Source organism: Macaca nemestrina, chromosome 7 (assembly GCF_043159975.1).
Source record: "Macaca nemestrina isolate mMacNem1 chromosome 7, mMacNem.hap1, whole genome shotgun sequence".
Taxonomy (NCBI): Eukaryota; Metazoa; Chordata; class Mammalia; order Primates; family Cercopithecidae; genus Macaca; species Macaca nemestrina.
This window is the reverse complement of record NC_092131.1, coordinates 46,282,585-46,302,997: the sequence shown is the minus strand read 5'-3', so window position 1 is coordinate 46,302,997 and position 20,413 is coordinate 46,282,585. Positions and strand designations below refer to the sequence as shown.

The following is a 20,413-nucleotide window of genomic DNA, read 5'->3' as shown; positions in this document are numbered from 1 at the left end:
CAAAAAAAAAAAAAAAAAAAGGTAGTATTTCATTTAATGGTCTTAATACAGAGATTAACATTTCAAGGTGGAGCTTTTCATTTTTCATAATTTTATTTGACTTATCTATGTCTGTGTGCTGTCAATATTGATAGAAGCTGAAATTTGTGAATTTTTATGACTACTTTTTTTTTCTTTTTTTTTCTTTTTTTTTGTGAGACAGGGTCTTGCTCTGTTGCCCAGGCCTGGAGTGCAGTGGCATGATCATAGCTCACTGCAGTCTCAAATTCCTGTGCTCAAGCAATCATTTCAGCCCCCTGAGTAGCGCGCACTACAGACATGCCTCACCACGCCCGGCTGCTTTTTGTAGAGATGGGGTCTCACTACGTCGCCCAGGCTGGTTTCAAACTCCTGGCCTCAAGTGATCCTCCTGCCTCAGCCTGTGCTAGGATTACAGGCATCAGCCTCGATGCCCACCATATTTGTGCCTTTTTCCAAACTGTTATTTCTTTGTGCCTTTATTGTATCCTGTAAACATTTCTGAGACAGCAACAGTATCACTTGATTATACTTACTTTTTTACATAGTTGTTGTTTTGCCAGGTAGACTAAAAACCCTTCTAGAAGTTTGCTTTATTTTCTATGATACCTAACACATTGTGGGTGTTTAATAAATATTCATTGACTAGATGAATGTATACTTAGGTATCTCGTTTGTTTTTCAGATTTAGCATGTAGACTGCTGGGGCAATCAATGGATGAAAGTGGATTACCACAGCTGACCAGTTATGATTGTGAAGTTAATGCTCCTATACAAGGCAGCAGAAACCTACTGCAGGGTGAAGAATTACTCAGAGCTTTGGATCAAGTTAACTGAGCTTTTTCATAATTTCATTCCTTTTTTTGGACACTGGTGGCTCATTACCTAAAGCAGTCTATTTATATTTTCTACATCTAATTTTAGAAGCCTGGCTACAATACTGCACAAATTTGGTTAGTTCAATTTTGATCCCCTTTCTACTTAATTTACATTAATGCTCTTTTTTAGTATGTTCTTTAATGCTGGATCACAGACAGCTTATTTTCTCAGTTTTTTGGTATTTAAACCATTGCATTGCAGTAGCATCATTTTAAAAAAATGCACCTTTTTATTTATTTATTTTTGGCTAGGGAGTTTATCCCTTTTTCGAATTATTTTTAAGAAGATGCCAATATAATTTTTGTAAGAAGGCAGTAACCTTTCATCATGATCATAGGCAGTTGAAAAATTTTTACACCTTTTTTTTCACATTTTACATAAATAATAATGCTTTGCCAGCAGTACGTGGTAGCCACAATTGCACAATATATTTTCTTAAAAAATACCAGCAGTTACTCATGGAATATATTCTGCATTTATAAAACTAGTTTTTAAGAAGAAATTTTTTTTGGCCTATGAAATTGTTAAACCTGGAACATGACATTGTTAATCATGTAATGATTCTTAAATGCTGTATGGTTTATTATTTAAATGGGTAAAGCCATTTACATGATATAGAAAGATATGCATATATCTAGAAGGTATGTGGCATTTATTTGGATAAAATTCTCAATTCAGAGAAATCATCTGATGTTTCTATAGTCACTTTGCCAGCTCAAAAGAAAACAATACCCTATGTAGTTGTGGAAGTTTATGCTAATATTGTGTAACTGATATTAAACCTAAATGTTCTGCCTACCCTGTTGGTATAGATATTTTGAGCAGACTGTAAACAAGAAAAAAAAAATCATGCATTCTTAGCAAAATTGCCTAGTATATTAATTTGCTCAAAATACAATGTTTGATTTTATGCACTTTGTCGCTATTAACATCCTTTTTTATGTAGATTTCAATAATTGAATAATTTTAGAAGCATTATTTTAGGAATATATAGTTGTCACAGTAAATATCTTGTTTTTTCTATGTACATTGTACAAATTTTTCATTCCTTTTGCTCTTTGTGGTTGGATCTAACACTAACTGTATTGTTTTGTTACATCAAATAAACATCTTCTGTGGACCAGGCCCCTTTGATCAGCTTTTATGTTCAAATATAAATAATATTTGCTTCAACACCTCCAACTCATAAAATTGTTTACCAACAGTTTAAGCACTTTATGAAAATTACATGGTACTGGTTATTTCTACATTTGTCTTATTGCCATCACCTTAATGTATGTTGAGTCCCTAAATGTCATGTTAAATAATAACAACCATCATATCCCATTGAAAAGAGTATGTTATTAGAAAAGAAAGGTCATTTTTAAGTTTCTGAGCCTATTAAAATGTTCAAACACAAAATTTTAGTATTTTTAAAACATGCATGGGATGAGCGAAGCCGTTCTCAGCATTATAGTCACATAATGTTACAAAGGCTAGAGTTTCTCTGAAGATTTCTAATCTATTCCCATTAACAGATTAATAAATTTAGACCTCAAATGAAGAAGAATTTGCCCAAGCTTTAAAAGCAATACATGGCAGACCAAAAATGTAAGCTTAAGTTTCCTGACTCTAAAGTCAAACTTAGAACAAATTTGGTTTGTTTTTGTTTTAATGATACTGCATTTTAAAACAAAGTAGCTTTATCCTTTTTCTCCTGTATTTTTCTTTTACAAAATAGCTGTATTTTATACTCACAATCTCATTTTTAAAAATCAGACAGTGTAGAAAGATATTTCTTAAAACCAAAAAATCACTATGAATCCCTGCACCTACAAGTACAGAAAATTATTTTTATGAACAAATTATGTAGGAAGTGCCAGAGCCTTATATCCTGTACCCTGAGGTATATATACTGAACAAAAGGAACTGAGCCACAGATATCTTAGGTGGCTGTTTTTATCTTAAAATGGAGGACAGTGATTACAATTATATGAAAATTTTGGAACAAAAGTTAACAATACTAAGATTCAGTGCAAAATTGCGGGGGAGGGGCACACGTATATTTAACCACAAATACTGTGACCCAAAGTGCTTCAACATGTAGTTACAGATAGTACTACACTAGAAGTGGTATTTTAGAATAAAGTAGTTGCTTACTATTCACAGGTCACAAAACAAAAAATTATGCTTATGTAGCAGATTAGCTTCAGTTGAAAACTATTTGTAAATCAGTAGATTAATGACCAGCAGTTCAGGAAAACGACTTCTGAAAGCATTGAGAAGGGAAAGCCACGTTAAAGGACAGTACAACAGGAAGGAAGCAAGTACTTACCTACTGCTCAGTCACTCAGAAAACAAGCTGCTTGGAGTGCTTTAAGCTACAGAATAGAAGAACTAGCCCTTCCCAATTTTATGCACTGTCACAAATTTCTTCATAATGGTTTTATTCAAGGCTTATAACCCAACCCTGGCAACTATAGTTCTGGAATAGTTGTTCTCTCCTTAATATTCCTCTCCCCTCCCTATTTTACGAAACAACTGTATTTTTTTTATACTCACAACCCAGAAAATGAGAATGTATATTCTGAGTATAAAAGAAATGTAGCTATTTCATTAAAATACAGGAGAAAAAGAATAAAGCTATTTCAATTTTTGTAATGCAGTATCATTAAAAACAAGTTTGTTCTAAGTTTGACTTTAGAGTCAGGAGACTTAAGCTTACATTTTTGGTTTGCCATCTATTACTCCTAGAGCTTGGGTACATCATTCTTCATTTGAGGTCTAAATGCTATATATAGTTCATTCATAGCAGTACCAGATAAGGGAGGAGTATATCTATAGAGTATATAGTCTTGAAGAAGTGATCTAAGGTTCAGAGCTTTTGAGGTGGCCATCAGTGACTCCAAAGCCCATGGAGCTAACCACCCTGCAGTGCTAGCCAATCCAGTTGAACATACGCTTTTCTCCATTATTAACTGTGTTTAAATAGCAAACAGAAGGCAGCAATGGAGGTGTGGAAAACTGAGGGTCCGATGTCACTTGAAAAAGTAATGAGATCACATAACACATTGAGGGAATGTCCTAAGAGGAGGGGCAGGGCATAAGTAGAAATGAATGAAAGTTTTCAAGTGCTATTTAGTGGGTTCTGAATTCGAACTAGAGATTGAGATCTCCAGTTATGGAGACATTAACTCACATTAACGAGGTAGTGAATGGGAAAGCACAAACTATAAAAGACTGTATTAATGTATGGTATGTTTTTCCCAGAGCTGTTTTGACTTAATGGCATAATAGATACAAGCTTTTATAACCTCACGATTACCATTCCAAATCTTGATTTCCTCCTAGAAACCTCTGTACAGAAAAGATGAACTTAAAATTACTCGCTTTGTAGAAACTCAATCTAAAAGTTAAAAATTTTCAAGTAGCAATACCTAAAACAAGTTGCAGAGCAAAGAATCCTTTTTTCTTTTTTTTCAACATTAAGATCTGGTTAAATAAAACCTTTGCAAACGTGTTGCTAGCTGGAATCAACAAAAATGTAAAGAAGAAAAACTTTTACTTTTTTTTTTTAAGTTTTCCACTAACCACTTGGCTCGTATTCCGTTCCTTTAAATAGAGGTGAACCTGTCGTCCCAGATCATTTTACAGAGAATTAGTGAAATCAGTGGAATTCGATACGAAATAGTCTCCCTGTAGGATAAAAGTTATACTTTACCATAAACCTTCCTATGAACGCGTTCTGGAGATCTGATGTGTTCACACCTTTCAGAGGTTTGGACATCATTTTTTATTCTTACCTGTAGTGGATAGTTTTTCCAAGACGCTGCCCAGACACCCGATCTCCGTGTACTATTGAATTTCCTTTATTCCCTTGTCTTGGCTCCATTCTGGGACGGAGAGGAAAGACAGGTGCCTGAGAGTGGCAGCGGTCAGAGCCCTGCGGGGAAAATACCAAGCATGCGGAAGGGAACCGGCACCCTTCTGTTCCTGGTGCGGCTGGCGCTACATGATGAGGATGCGAAACCCCAGCCAACCCGAGAAAATTCCCGAGCCCCGCCTGGCGCGCGGCAGGCCACGCCTCAGTACGTGCTTGGGCGCAGCACCGCAGTCCGGGCCCCCGCCCTCGGCTCCGACCCCGGGCTCCGGGGCTCCAGCCGCGCAAGGTGGCTGCGTGTGCGCGGTGGGGTGGCTGCTGCCAGCTCCGCGTACGTGTGGGAGAGCATGCCGGAGGCCCTGGCCGCTGGTGGCCTACGAACGGGCGGCGCCAGGCGCGGAGGGTCAGCCCTGGGCTTTGTCTTCTAGGACTTGTCAAAGTCGGAAGCCTAGTACTTCCCCAAACTTTGTTTTTTAGATGGGGGGGGGCGTGGGCGAATGGGACTTGGTGTGTTGCAGAGCTCTCTCCCGAAATTCCCAAGCAAATGCTTTGGGGTATGAGATTTTTTCTTTATAGAATAGAAAAAGGTTGAGTTCTAACAGATTGAACCGTGATTAGCTATATAATACTTTTTTTAAAAAATTAGACATCTAGTCAAAAATAGAGGAGTTCTGTGTTTATTTAAATATATTCCTCTTAAGGCATTCAAAGAGTTCGTTTATTTTAAATAAAGCACCTTGAGATATGCCTAGTTAAGGATCTGGAAAGTTTAGCTATCCCACTTGGTGCTGTTTTTATTTTGGGGTTTTTAGAGGTGGGGGTTGGCCTTTTTACTTTTTTGATTTTATCATATGCCAACTATTGAGAATCCTTTGGGAGAAGATAATCTTGTTGGACAGAAGGGAGGTGAGTGTATAGAATAAGGAAAAAGCTTGGAGTCTTAATCTCTGTAATAATTGGTATGTTCAGATTGCACAATGAATTGGAAAGTACAAAGCCAGGTATTGTTTAGAGTAAATAACTTCGCCTCTGCATATCCACAGCTCACTACATTTTGTATTTTATTTCCATTTGTTTCCTTCAGGAAAATTCATTGTTTATGAGTTTCCTCAAATAGAATTTCATAGAAAGCAAAGGCACACTTTTCAAAAGTAGTTGAGCTGTTTTAGATACTTTTTTACTAATAAAAACTGATCTGTAGCCTCACTCATCATATGTGTGTGTGTTTGTGTCTAATTAGGGAGGTGCCCTTTAATGAGAATGCCATAATTCTTTTGGTCCTACAGATGCGTAATCATTATAGATGGACGATTCTCCGTAGAAGAGAGCAGGCTAGTGGGGCTGTAATACTTACCACAAAGGGTCATGCTTTTTACAAAGTAGAGAAACGCTGTGTGAAGCCAGACAAGTAGATTAGGATTCTGTGAAGTAAAATCTAATTTTAAAGATCTTTGAAATGTTAACATTAAAAACCCTATTTTATGTAGAGATCCTTTCCAAATATGACTGGATAATATTATTTGCTCTTTGAAATGGATTTTTAAAACAGTTCTACATACAACTGCTATGACAAAATCTTTCATAGGGATACAGAAACAAGCTGGACAGAAGTCATTATAAACTGTTGCCTGACTCCCTAATCTGCTGGTAGAATATTAAAGCAAAAACCTAAAGAAAGCGACCTACAAATACGGAAAATTAGAAAGGAGCCAATACAGCCTGGGAGGTACTTTGCATCAGCCTTTGCCTCTTACTTAGAGTTTTCCCAACTGCAAATATTTGTCACTCCTGTGAACTTCCTTATCACGTCCTCTTTAGCTTTCTCACTTCTCTCTCTTTGTTTTTTTTTTACCTTATAATTTTTGTGTGTCTTATCCCTCGTACTAAACTCTTAGTTTTTTCAGCGCATGGTTCCCATCTGACTCACCTTTGATTGGTCCTAAAACCTTCCACTCTGCATGCACAAAGACAACTCACATATGATCCAAGGTGAGAGAGGATGTCAGGTGACAGAGACTAGAGAAGAATTATGATCAGAGGAACAAAGTGGGGAACAGAACCATTTTCTAGCTCTTCCAGGGAGATCCATTCAATCAATGAATAGTGTTTAGTGAGTACAAGATATTATTCTAAGACCTCTAGGTGATATAAATATTCTAGAATATGGTGCCTCCTATCAAGAGTGCAGTTCTGTGAGGTACTCACAAATTCAACTGTACTTGTGCAAACACAGTTGAAATCTAAATAGAATTTTTATTGGCCCTTTGAGATGTTCCAAGCCACTGTTACCTTTCCTTTTCATGGCTGTCTCCAGCTTGATAATCTCTGTCTCCAGCCCAGGGTGCTCCCCTCAGGCACCCCAAATTTGGCATGTCAAAAATTAACTCCTCATTTGTCTTCCAAATGCCTTCTCCTCTTGCATCTCCTGCTCAATGAATGGCACCATTCAGTCTGAAACTAGAACCCTAGAGGTCACTTGTCACTACTCCCTTATCTACCACATATAGTCTGTCACAGTCCTTTGCTTTCCTTAAATTATAATTATGGAAACTTAAACAAAAGTAAAAAAAAGCACGAAAGTACAAAAGTAAAGAGACTACAATGATGCCAACGTGTCTTTACGGTTTGTGTTCTCTGGGAAGTAGACTCTGAGATGGAGATTTCATGTATTTATTGAGGAGTGCTTTTCAACACATGTGGAGGAGAAAGAGCAGAAGTAGGCAGAGGAAGAAACAGCTGAGGTGCAGTCCCAACAAAGCCTTCAGCAGCCACATGGGGAGCTCTGAAGCGCAGCAGCCCTTGAGACTTATCCCAAGTTACAGGGAGTGTGGAGGCCTTTACACCCCTACACTGATCAGTCTCTTGATGTGGGCTGCCCCCAGGAGACATGACCTTTAGTAAGGCAGGTTTCTTCACCTGAGACAATCCCCAAAAAGGGCTGACAGCTGAAGACCATCTTCTGCTGCACTTCCAGCAGCTAGGAGAGTAAGTGGTTCATTCCTGAGACATCTGTGTGTCATCACAGTGTCACCCACAGTGCAAGCTTTAACAGGGATCAACTCATGGATGATCTTTTTTTTCAGCGGCACCTCTACATACACACACGCACACACAAGCATAGCCATTATTTTGGTTTTTGGGTTTTTGTGGGGTTTTTTTGAAATTGAGTCTTGCTCTGTCGCCCAGGGTGGGGTACTGTGGCACGATCTCAGCTCACTGCAGCCTCTGTCTCCCGGGTTCAAGCGATTCTCCTGCCTCAAATTTTCGTATTTTTAGTAGAGATGGGGTTTCACTATGTTGGCCAAGCTGGTCTCAAACTCCTGACCTCTGGTGAGCCACCTGCCTTGGCCTCCCAAAGTGCTGGAATTACAGGCATGAGTGAGCCACTGTGCCCGGCCAATAGCTACTAAATTTTAAATAAAATTTTTTTCCTATTAACAAAAGTAATCATATTTCCTGTAAAATATTATAATGATATAGAAATGAATTATGTAAGAAGTAAAGTCCTCTGGCACTCCACCTCCAAGGACAACTACTGTTTTACATTCATTATACTGTTCCCATTGAGAATATTTGAAATATAGAAATAATATAATCATAGAGAGAAAGGGCAGGTCTTTAACTTTCCTTTACCACCTTGGAATGTAAATAAATGGCTCCAAGTAAGAGCAGTCTCTAGATCTCTTCCAAATTTTCTTCTTTAAGATTGATAATCTAGTTATCCTTTACTCAAACTGTTCAGGAGCACTGAGAAATCCAGGGAGAAAAATCTTACAACTCAAGGCATTCCAGGCCTGGGGATCTCTTGCCTATTTGTCCAAATTCTGCCAACTTCTTTCCCTTGCATCCTGTGTCCCAGTGATGTAACCTTCTAACATGCTCTCTGCCCTCTTTGTACCTTTGTACTCGCTTTCTCTCTGTTTCTGCAACACCCTTCTTATCTCATCTTCGTCTCCTTAATTTCTCGCATTTTTCACAACTCATTTCTACTTTAGAAAGCCTATCCTCTCAGGGACTGGATTAGGAGATTCTCCTCAGTGTTCCCATTTTGTGTGGTGCTTAACTCTTGCACAGTATTAATCACACTAAAACTGTACTTATGTACTTGAAGTGAATTGTTCTGTACTAAATGATGAGCAACTTGAAGATAGGAGTTATGCCTCTAAATGCATACCTAGCAGAATGGCAGCATAAAGAGCTCTGTGGCCTCACTCCCCATGAAACAACTGTAACTGGTGAAGCACTTTAAAAACAATCATTTAAAGTTTCCTGAAACTGCCCAAAGGTTACACAGCAAATGAAGAACTGTTTATTCAAGAAAATAAATAAATAAATAAAAATAAAAAATTAAAGAAAAATAAAAAAAGAATCTACTACATCTTGGTAAGAACAGCAATAGGCAGTCAGTGGTACTTGAGTCATGACTTGCTGCTTTTACCACCCTGCCCACCTTGAGGAAAGCTCCACTCAGGTGAGTGTGGCCAAGAAGATGGGGCTGCTTCTTGCCCCAGATCCCCGTAGAGGACTATGAGCATTTTGGTCACAACCATTTAACCAGTCTTTAAGAAATTCCAAGCTTTCCCTCGTCTTCCTGTCTTCTTCTGAGCCCTTCAAACTCTTCCAGCCTCTGCCCATTACTCAGTTCTATGAAAGGAAAATAAATCTCAGAACCACAAAATCACTAAACCAAGCGAAAAGTCAAGCTGAGAACAATGCCTTATTTAGGAATAAAACTTCAAAATAAAGTTGTCCTGCCTAATTGGACCAAACCAATGTATATCTTACACATATTGATTGATGTCTCATGTCTCCCTAAAATGTACAAAAGCAACCTGTACTCCAATAATCTTGAGAACATGTCTTCAGGACCTCCTGAGGCTGTGTCACCAGTGCATCCCTAACCTTGGCAAAATAAACTTTCTAAATTGATTGAGATTTGTTCTAGATACCTTTTTGTTAACAGTTTGAAAGCCACTTCCACGTCTTTATAGCAATGCCTCAATCCTGGTACCAATTTTCTGTGTTAGTCCACCCGTGCGTTGCTGTAAAGAAGTACCTGAGGCTTGGTAATTTATAAAGAAAAGAGGTTTAATTGGCTCATAGTTCTGCAGCCTGTATAGGAAGCATGGCGCCAGCATCTGCTTGGCTTCTGGTGAGGCCTCAGGAGCTTCCAATTATGGCAGAAGGTGAAGGGGGAGCCAGCACATCTCATGGTGAGAGAGGGAGCAAGAGAGAGAAAGAGGAGGTCCCAGACTCTTTTAAACAACAAGATCTTGGCCGGGCGCGGTGGCTCAAGCCTGTAATCCCAGCACTTTGGGAGGCCGAGACGGGCGGATCACGAGGTCAGGAGATCGAGACCATCCTGGCTAACACGGTGAAACCCCGTCTCTACTAAAAAATACAAAAAACTAGCCGGGCGAAGTGGCGGGCGCCTGTAGTCCCAGCTACTTGGGAGGCTGAGGCAGGAGAATGGCGTGAACCCGGGAGGCGGAGCTTGCAGTGAGCTGAGATCCGGCCACTGCACTCCAGCCTGGGCGACAGGGCATGACTCCGTCTCAAAAAAAAAAAAAAAAACAAGATCTTGTGTGAACTAACTGAACAAGAACTAACTCACCACCAAGGGGATGGTGCTAACCATTTGTGAGGGATTCACCTCCATGATCCAATCACCTCTCACCAGGCCCTACCTCCAACACTGGAAATCACATTTTATCATGAGATTTGGAGGGGATAAACATCCAAACCATATCATGTATCTCCCTGGAGGGACAAGCTGCTGGCATTTCTGCCCACTCTCATGTTCTGTTGCAAAGGCTAAATTCCAGATGAGTGGAGAATGGAAAGACTGGGGGCTCCTTTCCTTCTTTCAGACTGCATTCATAGAGCAGTGGCTCTATCCCAGGTGCAGCAGACTGAGAGTAGTGGAACCCCAGTTGCCCTTATTGCAACTCACATATACGGTATGAGTTCCATGCTAGGACAGGCAAGCTGAGAAGAATGAATGGAAGCTACTTCCCCCTTGCAGAGCCTTGCTCATAAAGCAGGAGAGTCACTCTGAGAGAAGGTGACTGTCCCCATCCTTAGCTCTGGCTGGAGCAGTGGTTCAGAGATTTTGCTCAGGGGGAGAAACATCCATAAGAAAAGAAAATTCTGAAGCTCTTCCCAGAAGAAATTACTTTATTTGGAACGGAGTAGGGGAAAAATTGAACCTAAATGTGCTCTTGAAAACAATGGATATTTTGGTTGTAAGCAATTAAGAGGAGGCTGGTACCTTCTAAAAGCAACAAGCTAAACTGCAGACCAGAGTTTACCAGAGAAAGCTAGGGAAGAGATGGCTAAGAAGAGTCTTCCTGGGATCAGAGCAAACCTCAAGACTGAACTCAAAAACTACCTCTGCAAAGGAGCCTAAATTTAATCTGATTAGACAATGGAGTAATTTAATCCCCCAGAGCATTGTCAAAAACAATAGAGCAATCAGTTAGCAATTAGTGGACTCTAACAGTTAAGTGGTTACTAAAAGGTAGACAGTTTAACAGAGAGATAGGGAAAGACAAAGAATACCGGTGAAACCACTATCATCCCAGGGTGAAGGGTGTAAGGAAGGTCAAGGCTGCAGTCTCTGAGGAACAACATCAGAAGCTTCACACTGAGCTGGGGAACTGGACTTCACTAAAATACTCCAGTCAAGTGAGTAAAATAAATAAATAAGTAAACAAAATCAATAAGCTCCAGAAGGGGAAGCAATCAATATCCATAATTATACAATAAGTTGTCTAAAGTATCAAATCTTTAACAAAAAAAGGCATGAGATATGAAAAGAAACAGGAAAATTTGATCCATACACAGGAAAAAAGGATGCAAGAGAAATTACATAACAGAGAGCCTCGATGGCTGACTTTTTAATAAAGACTTTAGAGCAGTCATTAAAAATATATTCAAAGAATCAAAGGAAACTCTGCTTAAAGATGTAAAGGAATGTATGGTGACAATAATTCATCAAATACAGAATACAAATAGCTAGAAAATATTTTTAAAAGAGCCAAATAGAAATGCTAGAGCTAAAAAGTAAAATAACTGAAATAAAAACATCACTAGATTCTTCATTGAGCACCTACTGTGTAGCAAGTACTTATAGGTGCTGATGGTACATTAGTGAACAGACACACACCCATTCTCTCAGGTTTATCTTTAACAGTATGGGAGGTCTTAGCCTGGGAAATGAAGTAAGAGGGAAAGAAATAAAAGCGATAAGGATTGGAAAGGAAAAAGCAAGCTATCATTACTATTGTTATTCACAGCTGCAGATATCACCTATATAGAAAGCCTAAAAGAATCAACAGAAAAATTACTATAAAAGTTTAACAAGGGGACTGGATACTAGATAAATATATATAATTCAATTGCATTTTTATATATTGGAGTCAAGCAGTTAGAAAATGTAAGGCAGTCAAAGATACTAAACACAGTAGCTACACAAAAACGTAAGACATATAAGAAAAATCTAACAAAAGACAAGTAAAAAGTTCAGGGAGAAAAATTATAAAACTTCAGTAAAGATGCTACAGGTGACTTAAATGTTTATGGATAGAAATAATACAATAAAGATATTATTCCAGCTGGGCTCAGTGGCTAACACCTGCAATCCCACCACTTTGGGAGGCAGAAGTGGGTGGATCACTTGAGGTCAGGAGTTTGAGACCACTCTGACCAACATGGGGAAACCTCATCTCTACCAAAAATACAAAATTAGCTGAGTGTGATGGCACATGCCTGTGATCCCAGCTACTTGGGAGGAGGTAGGAGAATCACTTGAACCCGGGAGGTGGAGGTTGCAGTGAGCTGAGATCGCACCATTGTACCCCAGCCTGGGCAACAAAGGCGAAACTCCATCTCAAAAAAAAAAAAAAAAAAAGCTGTTATTCCTTCCCAAATTCAACTGACATCCCAATGGTGCTATTAGAGAAATTTGACAAGTCAAATTTAAAATTTATATGAAAAAGTGAAAATTCAAGAATAGTCAAGATATTCCTGAAGAACAATAAGAGAAATTTCTTTCTTAAGTAAATTCACTTAAAAAGCTGTAGTAATTCGAGTGTGGTGTTAGAGAATTGAAATCTAAATGGAGCCTTGAAGGTAGGTAACAACCCTAGGGGTAGACTGAAGCTGGAGCCGGCACTAAAGGTCTCTTCCTGTGCCAGGCTTAACCACTTCAGTTTTAGAGGCTGGGAGGTTAAGGGATTTGTGGCCTGGGGGGTCCAAGTGTTTGAGTTGAGGATAGTAAGGAGGCTTAGAGTGGTAACTGTTTTACTAACAGTAATGGAAATACTGCACTATGATTTGGTATTTTAATAACAGATACAAAGCCATACAGTTGTGTACTGGTTGCAATTAGCCATACAACTTGATATATAACAGAAGTGAATTTTGGGAAAGGATGGACTATTCAATAACAGATGCTGGAAAATTATGCATATGGAAAATACATATACATACATATGGTTATACATATGGAAAAAAGTGAAATAGGATCCTTATACCATACATAGAAATAAATTTTTAGATGGATGAGAGTAAATTAAAAGTGAAAGGTAATACTTTCAGAGTTTCTGAATAAAATTGCAGCAGACATGTTGGCAGTCTGTTCTGGTCTAAATGTCTCCCAAAATTAATGTGTTGAAACTTAATTGCCAATGTGATAGCATTAAGAGGTAGGGTCTTAGCAGGTAATTAAGTCATGAGGACTCATGAATGGGATTAGTGATTTTATAAAAGGGCTGGAGGGAACTAGCTAGGCCTCTTTTGTCCTTCTGCTATTATGCCATGTGAGGACACAGCAACAAGTGCTATCTTGAAAGCAGAGAGCAGCCCTCACCAGGCACGGAATCTGCCAGCACCTGGATCTTAGACTTCCCAGCCTCCCAGAACTGTGAGAAATAAATCTCTGTTGTTTATAAGTTATCTATTATATGGTATTTTGTTATAGCAGCAGGAATGAGCTAATACATAGTCCAACAAAGACGTGTGCACCTCTTCCAGAGATTGGAACTATTGTTGGGGAAAGGTTGCCTAATTAGGGATGACATTTCTCAGCCACGTTTGCACCTGAATAAGTCCATGTGACTGAATTCTGGCCAATAGACTGTGGATTGAAATGGTGTATAACAGTGCTTCTCAAATTATCTGTTGTAATGAACCATTTCCCCCCAATCTATCATGGACCAGTACTTTTATAAACTTTAATAAAATTAAATTATTTTTAAAAATCTAAAAAGTCATATCAAATTATTCCATCAAATTTCTATATAAAGTTAATAAGCATTTGTATTAGTCTGTTTTCACACTGCTGTAAAGAAATACACCTGACAATGGGTAATTTATAAAGGAAAGAGGTTTAATTGACTCACAGTTCCACATAGCTAAGGAGCCTCAAGAAGCTTACAATCATGGCAGAAGAGTCGTTCATCTTACATGGTGGCAGGGGAGAGAGAGTATGTGTAGGAGAAACTGTTAAACACGAATAAAACCATCACATCTCATGAGAACTACTATCATGAGAACAGCATGGGAGAAACCTCCTCCATGATTCCATCACCTCCCTCCCTCAAACCATGGAGATTACAGGTCCGTCCCTCCACATGTGGGGATTACAATTCGAGATGAGATTTGGGTGTGGACACAGAGCCAAACCATCTCAGCACTTATTCTTAATTTCTGTACTATTGTGAGATGGAGAAGTAATAAACAGTTTGCAGACCAGTAGTTGTCAGTGAACCACACTTTGAGTGCATACCATTTCCAGGCCTGGCCCATAAAAATCTCTCATGCAATCTTCCACATTCTCGTTCTTCTCCAGTCCACAGGCTCGATGTCTTCACTAAAACATTCCAGCCAAGTCACTCAAGGTGCTCAAGGTGACCTTGAAAGTCAATCACTGAAGATGGCAGAGTTTTCATCAGCTTTGGTCAGCAGGTAACTGCTTGAAGCAGAACCCTCCTCACCCCATCCTGTCATTAATTGAACTTAATGTAAAAGAAAAACAAGCTTAGTTTGTGTTCAGTCATTCAGCATTCAAGATTTATTAGTTATACTAATAATGAAATACAGGGAAAACACTTATAACTTTAAGATACAAGAGCCCTTATTAGAAAAGATTTTGAAATTTGACTATATTAAAAAAAAAATTTCTATACATAAAAAAATCACCATAAAGATAGTAAATAAAAACAACCTAGGAAATAAACAACACACAGTACAAACACCAGTTTAGTATCCAGAATATATAAGGTGCTTCTACAAATCAATATGAAAAAGTCAAATGCCACAATTGAAAAATAGACAAAATATATAAACAAGCATGTCACAGTAGAGGAAATATGAATAGAAAATCAGAATTTGAAAAGATACACAACCACATTAGTATCAGAGAAATGTGTTTTAAGACCACAATTAGAAGCCAAATTTGTGAGATGATACGGCTCAAGTAGGAAATCTCATGCACTGCTAGTGAAGTGTAAATCAGTCCTATTCTTTTTTTTTTTTTTAAGACAGGGTCTCATTCGGTCACCCAGGCTGGAGTGCAGTGGTGCGATCTTGGCTCACTGCAACCTCCACCTCCCAGGTTGAAATGATTCTCATACCTCTGCCTCTCAAGTAGCTAGGACCACAGGCGCATGCCACCATGCCTGGCTAATTTTTGTATTTTTAGTAGAGACGGGGTTTCATCATGTTGGTCAGGCTGTTCTTGAACTTCTGACCTCAAGTGATCTGCCTGCCTTGGCCTCCCAAAGTGCTGGGATTACAGGTGTGAGCCACCACACCTGGCCAAGTCAAGCTATTCTAAAAAACAATTTAAAATTATAAAGTTGAACACTTGCACCTCTTATTATTTAACAATGATGATAATGGTAGGTATATATTCTAATTCTAGGTGTATATACTCTAGATTCCTGCAACGTACAAGTAGAGTTGCCATATTTAGCAAACAAAAATATAATATGCCCAGTTAAATTATATTTTAGATTTAGATAAACAATGAATAATTTTTTTAGTTGATCTGAAAGTCAAATTTAATTGGGCCTCTTGTATTTTATCTGACAACCCTATAAAGGTGACATATACAAGTGATCAAAGTAGCATTGTTTATGATATCAAAATCTGGAATATACTTAAATTTCCATTGAGGAAATAATGAATAAGCAGTATATTTTTGCACAATAGAATATTAGCACTGAAAAATGAACTACAATTATGAGTAATAATATGAATCAATCTTGGAAACAAGTTTTAAAAGCAATTCAAATAACACATATTATAAATTGCAATACCATTTTCATAAAACTCAAAACCAACCACAACTAAAAAATATACCGTTTAAACATGCATACATATGTGATAAAATATATAAATGAGAAAGAGAAACAAAATTCAAGGTAGTTATTTATTTTATTTTTTGAGATTCGGTCTCATTCCGTAGCCCAGGATGGAGTGCAGTGGCATGATCGTGGCTCACTGCAACCTCTGCCTCCTGTAACCACCACTTCCCAGGCTCAGGTGATCCTCCCACCTCAGCCTCCCAAGTAGCTGGGACTGCAGCTGTGCACCACCATGCCCGGCTAATTTTCACCATGTTTCCCAGGCTGGTCTCCAGCTCTTGGGCTCAAGCGATCCTCTTGCCTTTGTCTCCCAAAGTGTTGGGATTTCAGCCGTGAGCCACCGCACCCAACCAGTAGTCGTGATTAAAGTAGGGTACAGGCAAAGGAATAGGTCAGAGGAGGAAATCGCAGATTGATGTGAAGGTGTTGGTAATGTTCTGGTTCCTACACAGGTGAAAGGTGCACAGGTGTTTAACTGCTATGCTTTTTATCTCACACATCACATACATTTTTCTGTGACATAAAATATCACATAACATTTAAAAAACAGGTCAAGAGGGCAGGGTGTAGTGGCTCACGCCTGTAACCCCAACACTTTGGAAGGCCAAGGGGAGTGGATCACCTGAGGTTAGCAGTTCCGAGACCAGCCTGGCCAACATGGTGAAAACCCGTCTCTACTAAAAATACAAAAAAAAAAAAAAAAAAAAAAAAAATTCGGGTGGAGTGGTGCATGCCTGTAATCCCAGCTAGTCGGGAGGCTGAGGCAAAAGAATCGCTTGAACCCGGGAGGCAGAGGTTGCAGTGAGCCGAGACCGCACCATTGCACTCCAGCCTGGCAACAAGAGCGAAACTCCGTCTTAAAACAAAAAACAAACAAATCCAAAAAACAAACAAAAAAACAGGTCAAGGATCAGAAAGTAAAGTGAATTGATACTCCATTTACAGACAGAAAGCCCAATGTTTTTCTATAATATCAGGATACCTCTCCTGAAGAATGATAGCATACCTTTCAATCAGAGAAATGGTCTAAAATTCAAAATGTTACTCCTGGAGGAAGGAAGCTAGGTGGCAACGTGTACACAAAAAGGCAATTCATCCAAATAATAATATAAGAAGTAGGTATTTTGTAAGTACTATGTAGCACAGGGGTGAATGCGTGGCGGGGTGGGAGGGCGGCTGTTTACAAGAGGGTATGAAATACAGCTCTTCTTTTCAAGAGTGGTTGCAGAATACCAGGGTTTACAAAGAGAGGGTCACACATTAAGCATCGTATTATGTGGGTACAGAGTATTAGGGTTCTCGATGACCAGAAGGAGAATGAGTTCAGTTTGTTTCCTAGCAAGCCTTCTTTAGCTTCTCTTCCCACGTGGGGGTGGGTGGGGTTGGGACTGTTCTTTCCTAGCTCAAAAGTTCACTTATGTCACACTAGGGTCACTTTAAAGGAGAGTGCTAGTAAGGGTAAAGTCAAGTTACATAACCTAGCGGAAAATGAAGACCTAAAACCGCTCGTGAGCAAACACAACACTTGAGACGTAAACCTCTTCAACTAAACCACGTAAACCTCTTCAACTAAACCTCTTCAATAGAAGGGTGGACCTTAGCACTCTGGGTGAAAGCAATCTCAGCCAGCAAAACAGCAGAACGCTTTCACGCACGCGCATTAAGCAGACGACCGGTAGCAAGAGCCCGGATAAAGGCGGAGCTAAAAGTGCCGGATAATACGACACGGAGCGCGTGTGCGCACGCCGTAGGGGGCGGGCCGTTCGGGGTTGGTTTCCTGGGCGACCACTGCTGGTTAGTCGGTTAGAGGTGTGCGGGCTTCGGGGGCCATGGGGACTCCTCCCGGCCTGCAGACGGACTGCGAGGCGCTGCTCAGCCGCTTCCAGGAGACGGACAGTGTACGCTTCGAGGCCTTCACGGAGCTCTGGAGAAACATGAAGTTCGGTACTATCTTCTGGTGGGTGTTTCTTGTCCACCACCCGCCTCTCCCTGCCCTCAGGTGGTGTAGAAAGTTGCCTCCTTCCCGGCGATATTGCACTTGGGAAGTGCTGAGAAGAGCGGCAGTCACCGAAGGTTGCCTCCATCACTCCTGGACCTTCCCCTGTGCGCAGGCAACGCGGTTTCCCTGCTGTTTCATTGTGCCCTGATGGTTGTTGCGGTCTCTTCCCAAATATGCGTCTTTGCTTCGCCTCCTTTCTAAACTCCTCTCTCCATCTCCACTGCCTCCACCCTGACCCAGGCCACTATCATTTGCCCTTCCCCAGTCTTGTTCTACAGTCTTGTTCTAGGACCTCATGTTTTAAAACACACAAGCAAAGACAAAACCCTTCGAGATTGAATTAATCTTTCCTACAACAACCAAAGTTGTTTTTTTTTGTTTGTGTTTTTTTTTTTTGAGACACAGTCTCCCTTTGTCGCCCAGGCTGGAGCGCAATGGCGCGGTCTCGGCTCAGTGCAACCCTCCGCCTTTTGGGTTCAAGTGATTCTCCTGCCTCAGCCTCCCGAGTAGCCGGGATTACAGGTGCCCGGCACCACGCCCGGCTAATTTTTTGTATTTTTAGTAGAGACGGAGGTTTCACTATGTTGGCCAGGCTGGTCTCGAACTCCTGACCTCGTGATCCGCCCACCTCGGCCTCCCAAAGCGCTAGGATTACATGAGTGAGCCACCGCGCCCGGCCCAAAGTTGTTTTTCAAACGTGCAAATTTGATCATGTCACTCTCCGGCTCATTCTGTAGTGGTACCCATTGCCTTTGGGATAACGCTTGAATTCTCTGACTTGCCAAGACCATTCCTCACTGGCCTTTGCCCATCTCTCCAGCTTCGCCTGCCAGTCCCCTCCATGCACTCACTTTCTTGCTCCAGCCGCTGCTTTTTTTTTTTTTTTTTTTTTTTTTTTTTTGGCCCTCCACAGGCTTTTCCTAAGCCTGGAGCTTTCCACCGCAACTCTTGTTTTTTCCACCTTATTCTTTACTCAGGGTTAAGCTCAAATGACTTCCTCGGGGAAGTCTTTTTCGCTCTTCTAGACTGAGTACGCTGTTCATGTCCCCCCCACCCCCAGCACCCTGTTTTTATTTTATCTCATCGCTTGCCACGTTTTGTTGTAATGGTATAGTTGAAAACGCAGTGTGGGATTGTTAAGGGCATAGGTTATGGATCCCAATTGGCTGCATTTGATTGCAGGGTCCACTGTGACTTGGGGCAAGTTACTTGAGTTTCCATATCTGTAAAATAGAGGCAATGATAAACCTCAGAAGCTGTGAAGATCAAATGAGCTGATATATCAGAAATTCTAAGTCCTCAATAAGTGTTCATTATTATTATTATTTTTCTTGAGACATAGTCTCGCTCTGTCATTCAGGCTGGATTGTAGTGGTGCGATCTTGTATCACTGCAACCTCCACCTCCCAGATTCAAGACGTTCTCCTGCCTCAGCCTCCCGAGTAGCTGGGACTACAGCTCGTGCCACCATGCCTGGCTAATTTTTGTATTTTTAGTAGAGACGGGGTTTCACCATGTTGGCCAGGCTGGTCAAATGTTCATTATTACTACCGTTTTAAAATTTTCGTTTGACTAGACTGACCTCTGTGAGGACAGTGGCTGGATGAATCTATTTTTATTAGCATAGTACATATAATATTGAAAAGGCTAAATAACTGATTTTCGGAATGAATTAAACCTTATGATTAAAACTATGTTTTTCTGAACAAAATGTTAAAACTCATTTTCTCTCTGTCAGTGTAAACAAATTACCTTTGTAGTTTTTAAATTGCAAGAAATGGAGGATGAAGAGCTGTTCGTTGTACGGTTAATAAAAGGAGAGAGACTAATTTTTTTTAAATGGCTACTAAATGCAATGTATAGCTTTATTAAATGGCTACTAAATGCAATGTATAGCTTTATTGCATTAGACAGTTATAAAAAGCAGGTACAATTATCCTTGTTTTATAGATGAGGAAATTAAGGCTTAGAAAGGTTAAGTAATTTCTCCATTACAAAGATAGTGGATTGTAGAGCAGATGTTGGAAACTGTGTATCTGCCTGTTTCTAAAATCCGTAATATTCCACCGTACCACTTCTTGGGGGGAAAATGCATTTAAGGAAAACTTAGCTAAAAATGTAACATTTACATTTTCTAGTAGGGAAAACCTAAAATGAAAAAAGAAACAGGAATCACTAGAGGAGTGGTGGATTTTCTTGAGAAATTACTTTGGTTACCATAACTAGAGTACGTATTTTGTGTTCTTTTCGTATATTTATTATTTGAAGAGCCAAAAAGTCCTTCTA

General features: G+C 39.8%; 2 protein-coding genes and 1 long non-coding RNA gene across 4 annotated transcripts in view; 2 read left to right on the top strand and 1 right to left on the bottom strand.

Moving 5' to 3' along the window:
- The window catches only part of LOC105473669 (hypoxia inducible factor 1 subunit alpha), a 54,373-nt gene extending 52,351 nt beyond the window's left edge, over positions 1-2,022 (top strand). For both annotated transcript variants that reach the window (XM_011727586.2, XM_011727585.2), the window contains exon 15: positions 704-2,022. In XM_011727586.2, the coding sequence (XP_011725888.2) occupies positions 704-855 (152 nt within the window). In that variant the 3' untranslated portion in view covers positions 856-2,022. The remainder of the gene's footprint in view (positions 1-703) is intronic.
- LOC139364276 (uncharacterized) overlaps positions 1-4,905 on the bottom strand; it is a 41,117-nt gene extending 36,212 nt beyond the window's left edge. Inside the window, exon 1 of the long non-coding RNA XR_011625819.1 lies at positions 4,680-4,905. This is a non-coding gene — a long non-coding RNA (uncharacterized lncRNA). The remainder of the gene's footprint in view (positions 1-4,679) is intronic.
- Positions 4,906-17,892: 12,987 nt separating this feature from the next.
- Positions 17,893-20,413, top strand: part of LOC105473671 (small nuclear RNA activating complex polypeptide 1) — a 33,110-nt gene continuing 30,589 nt past the window's right edge. The window contains exon 1 of the mRNA XM_011727587.3: positions 17,893-18,085. Within this exon, the coding sequence (XP_011725889.1) occupies positions 17,958-18,085 (128 nt within the window). The 5' untranslated portion in view covers positions 17,893-17,957. The remainder of the gene's footprint in view (positions 18,086-20,413) is intronic.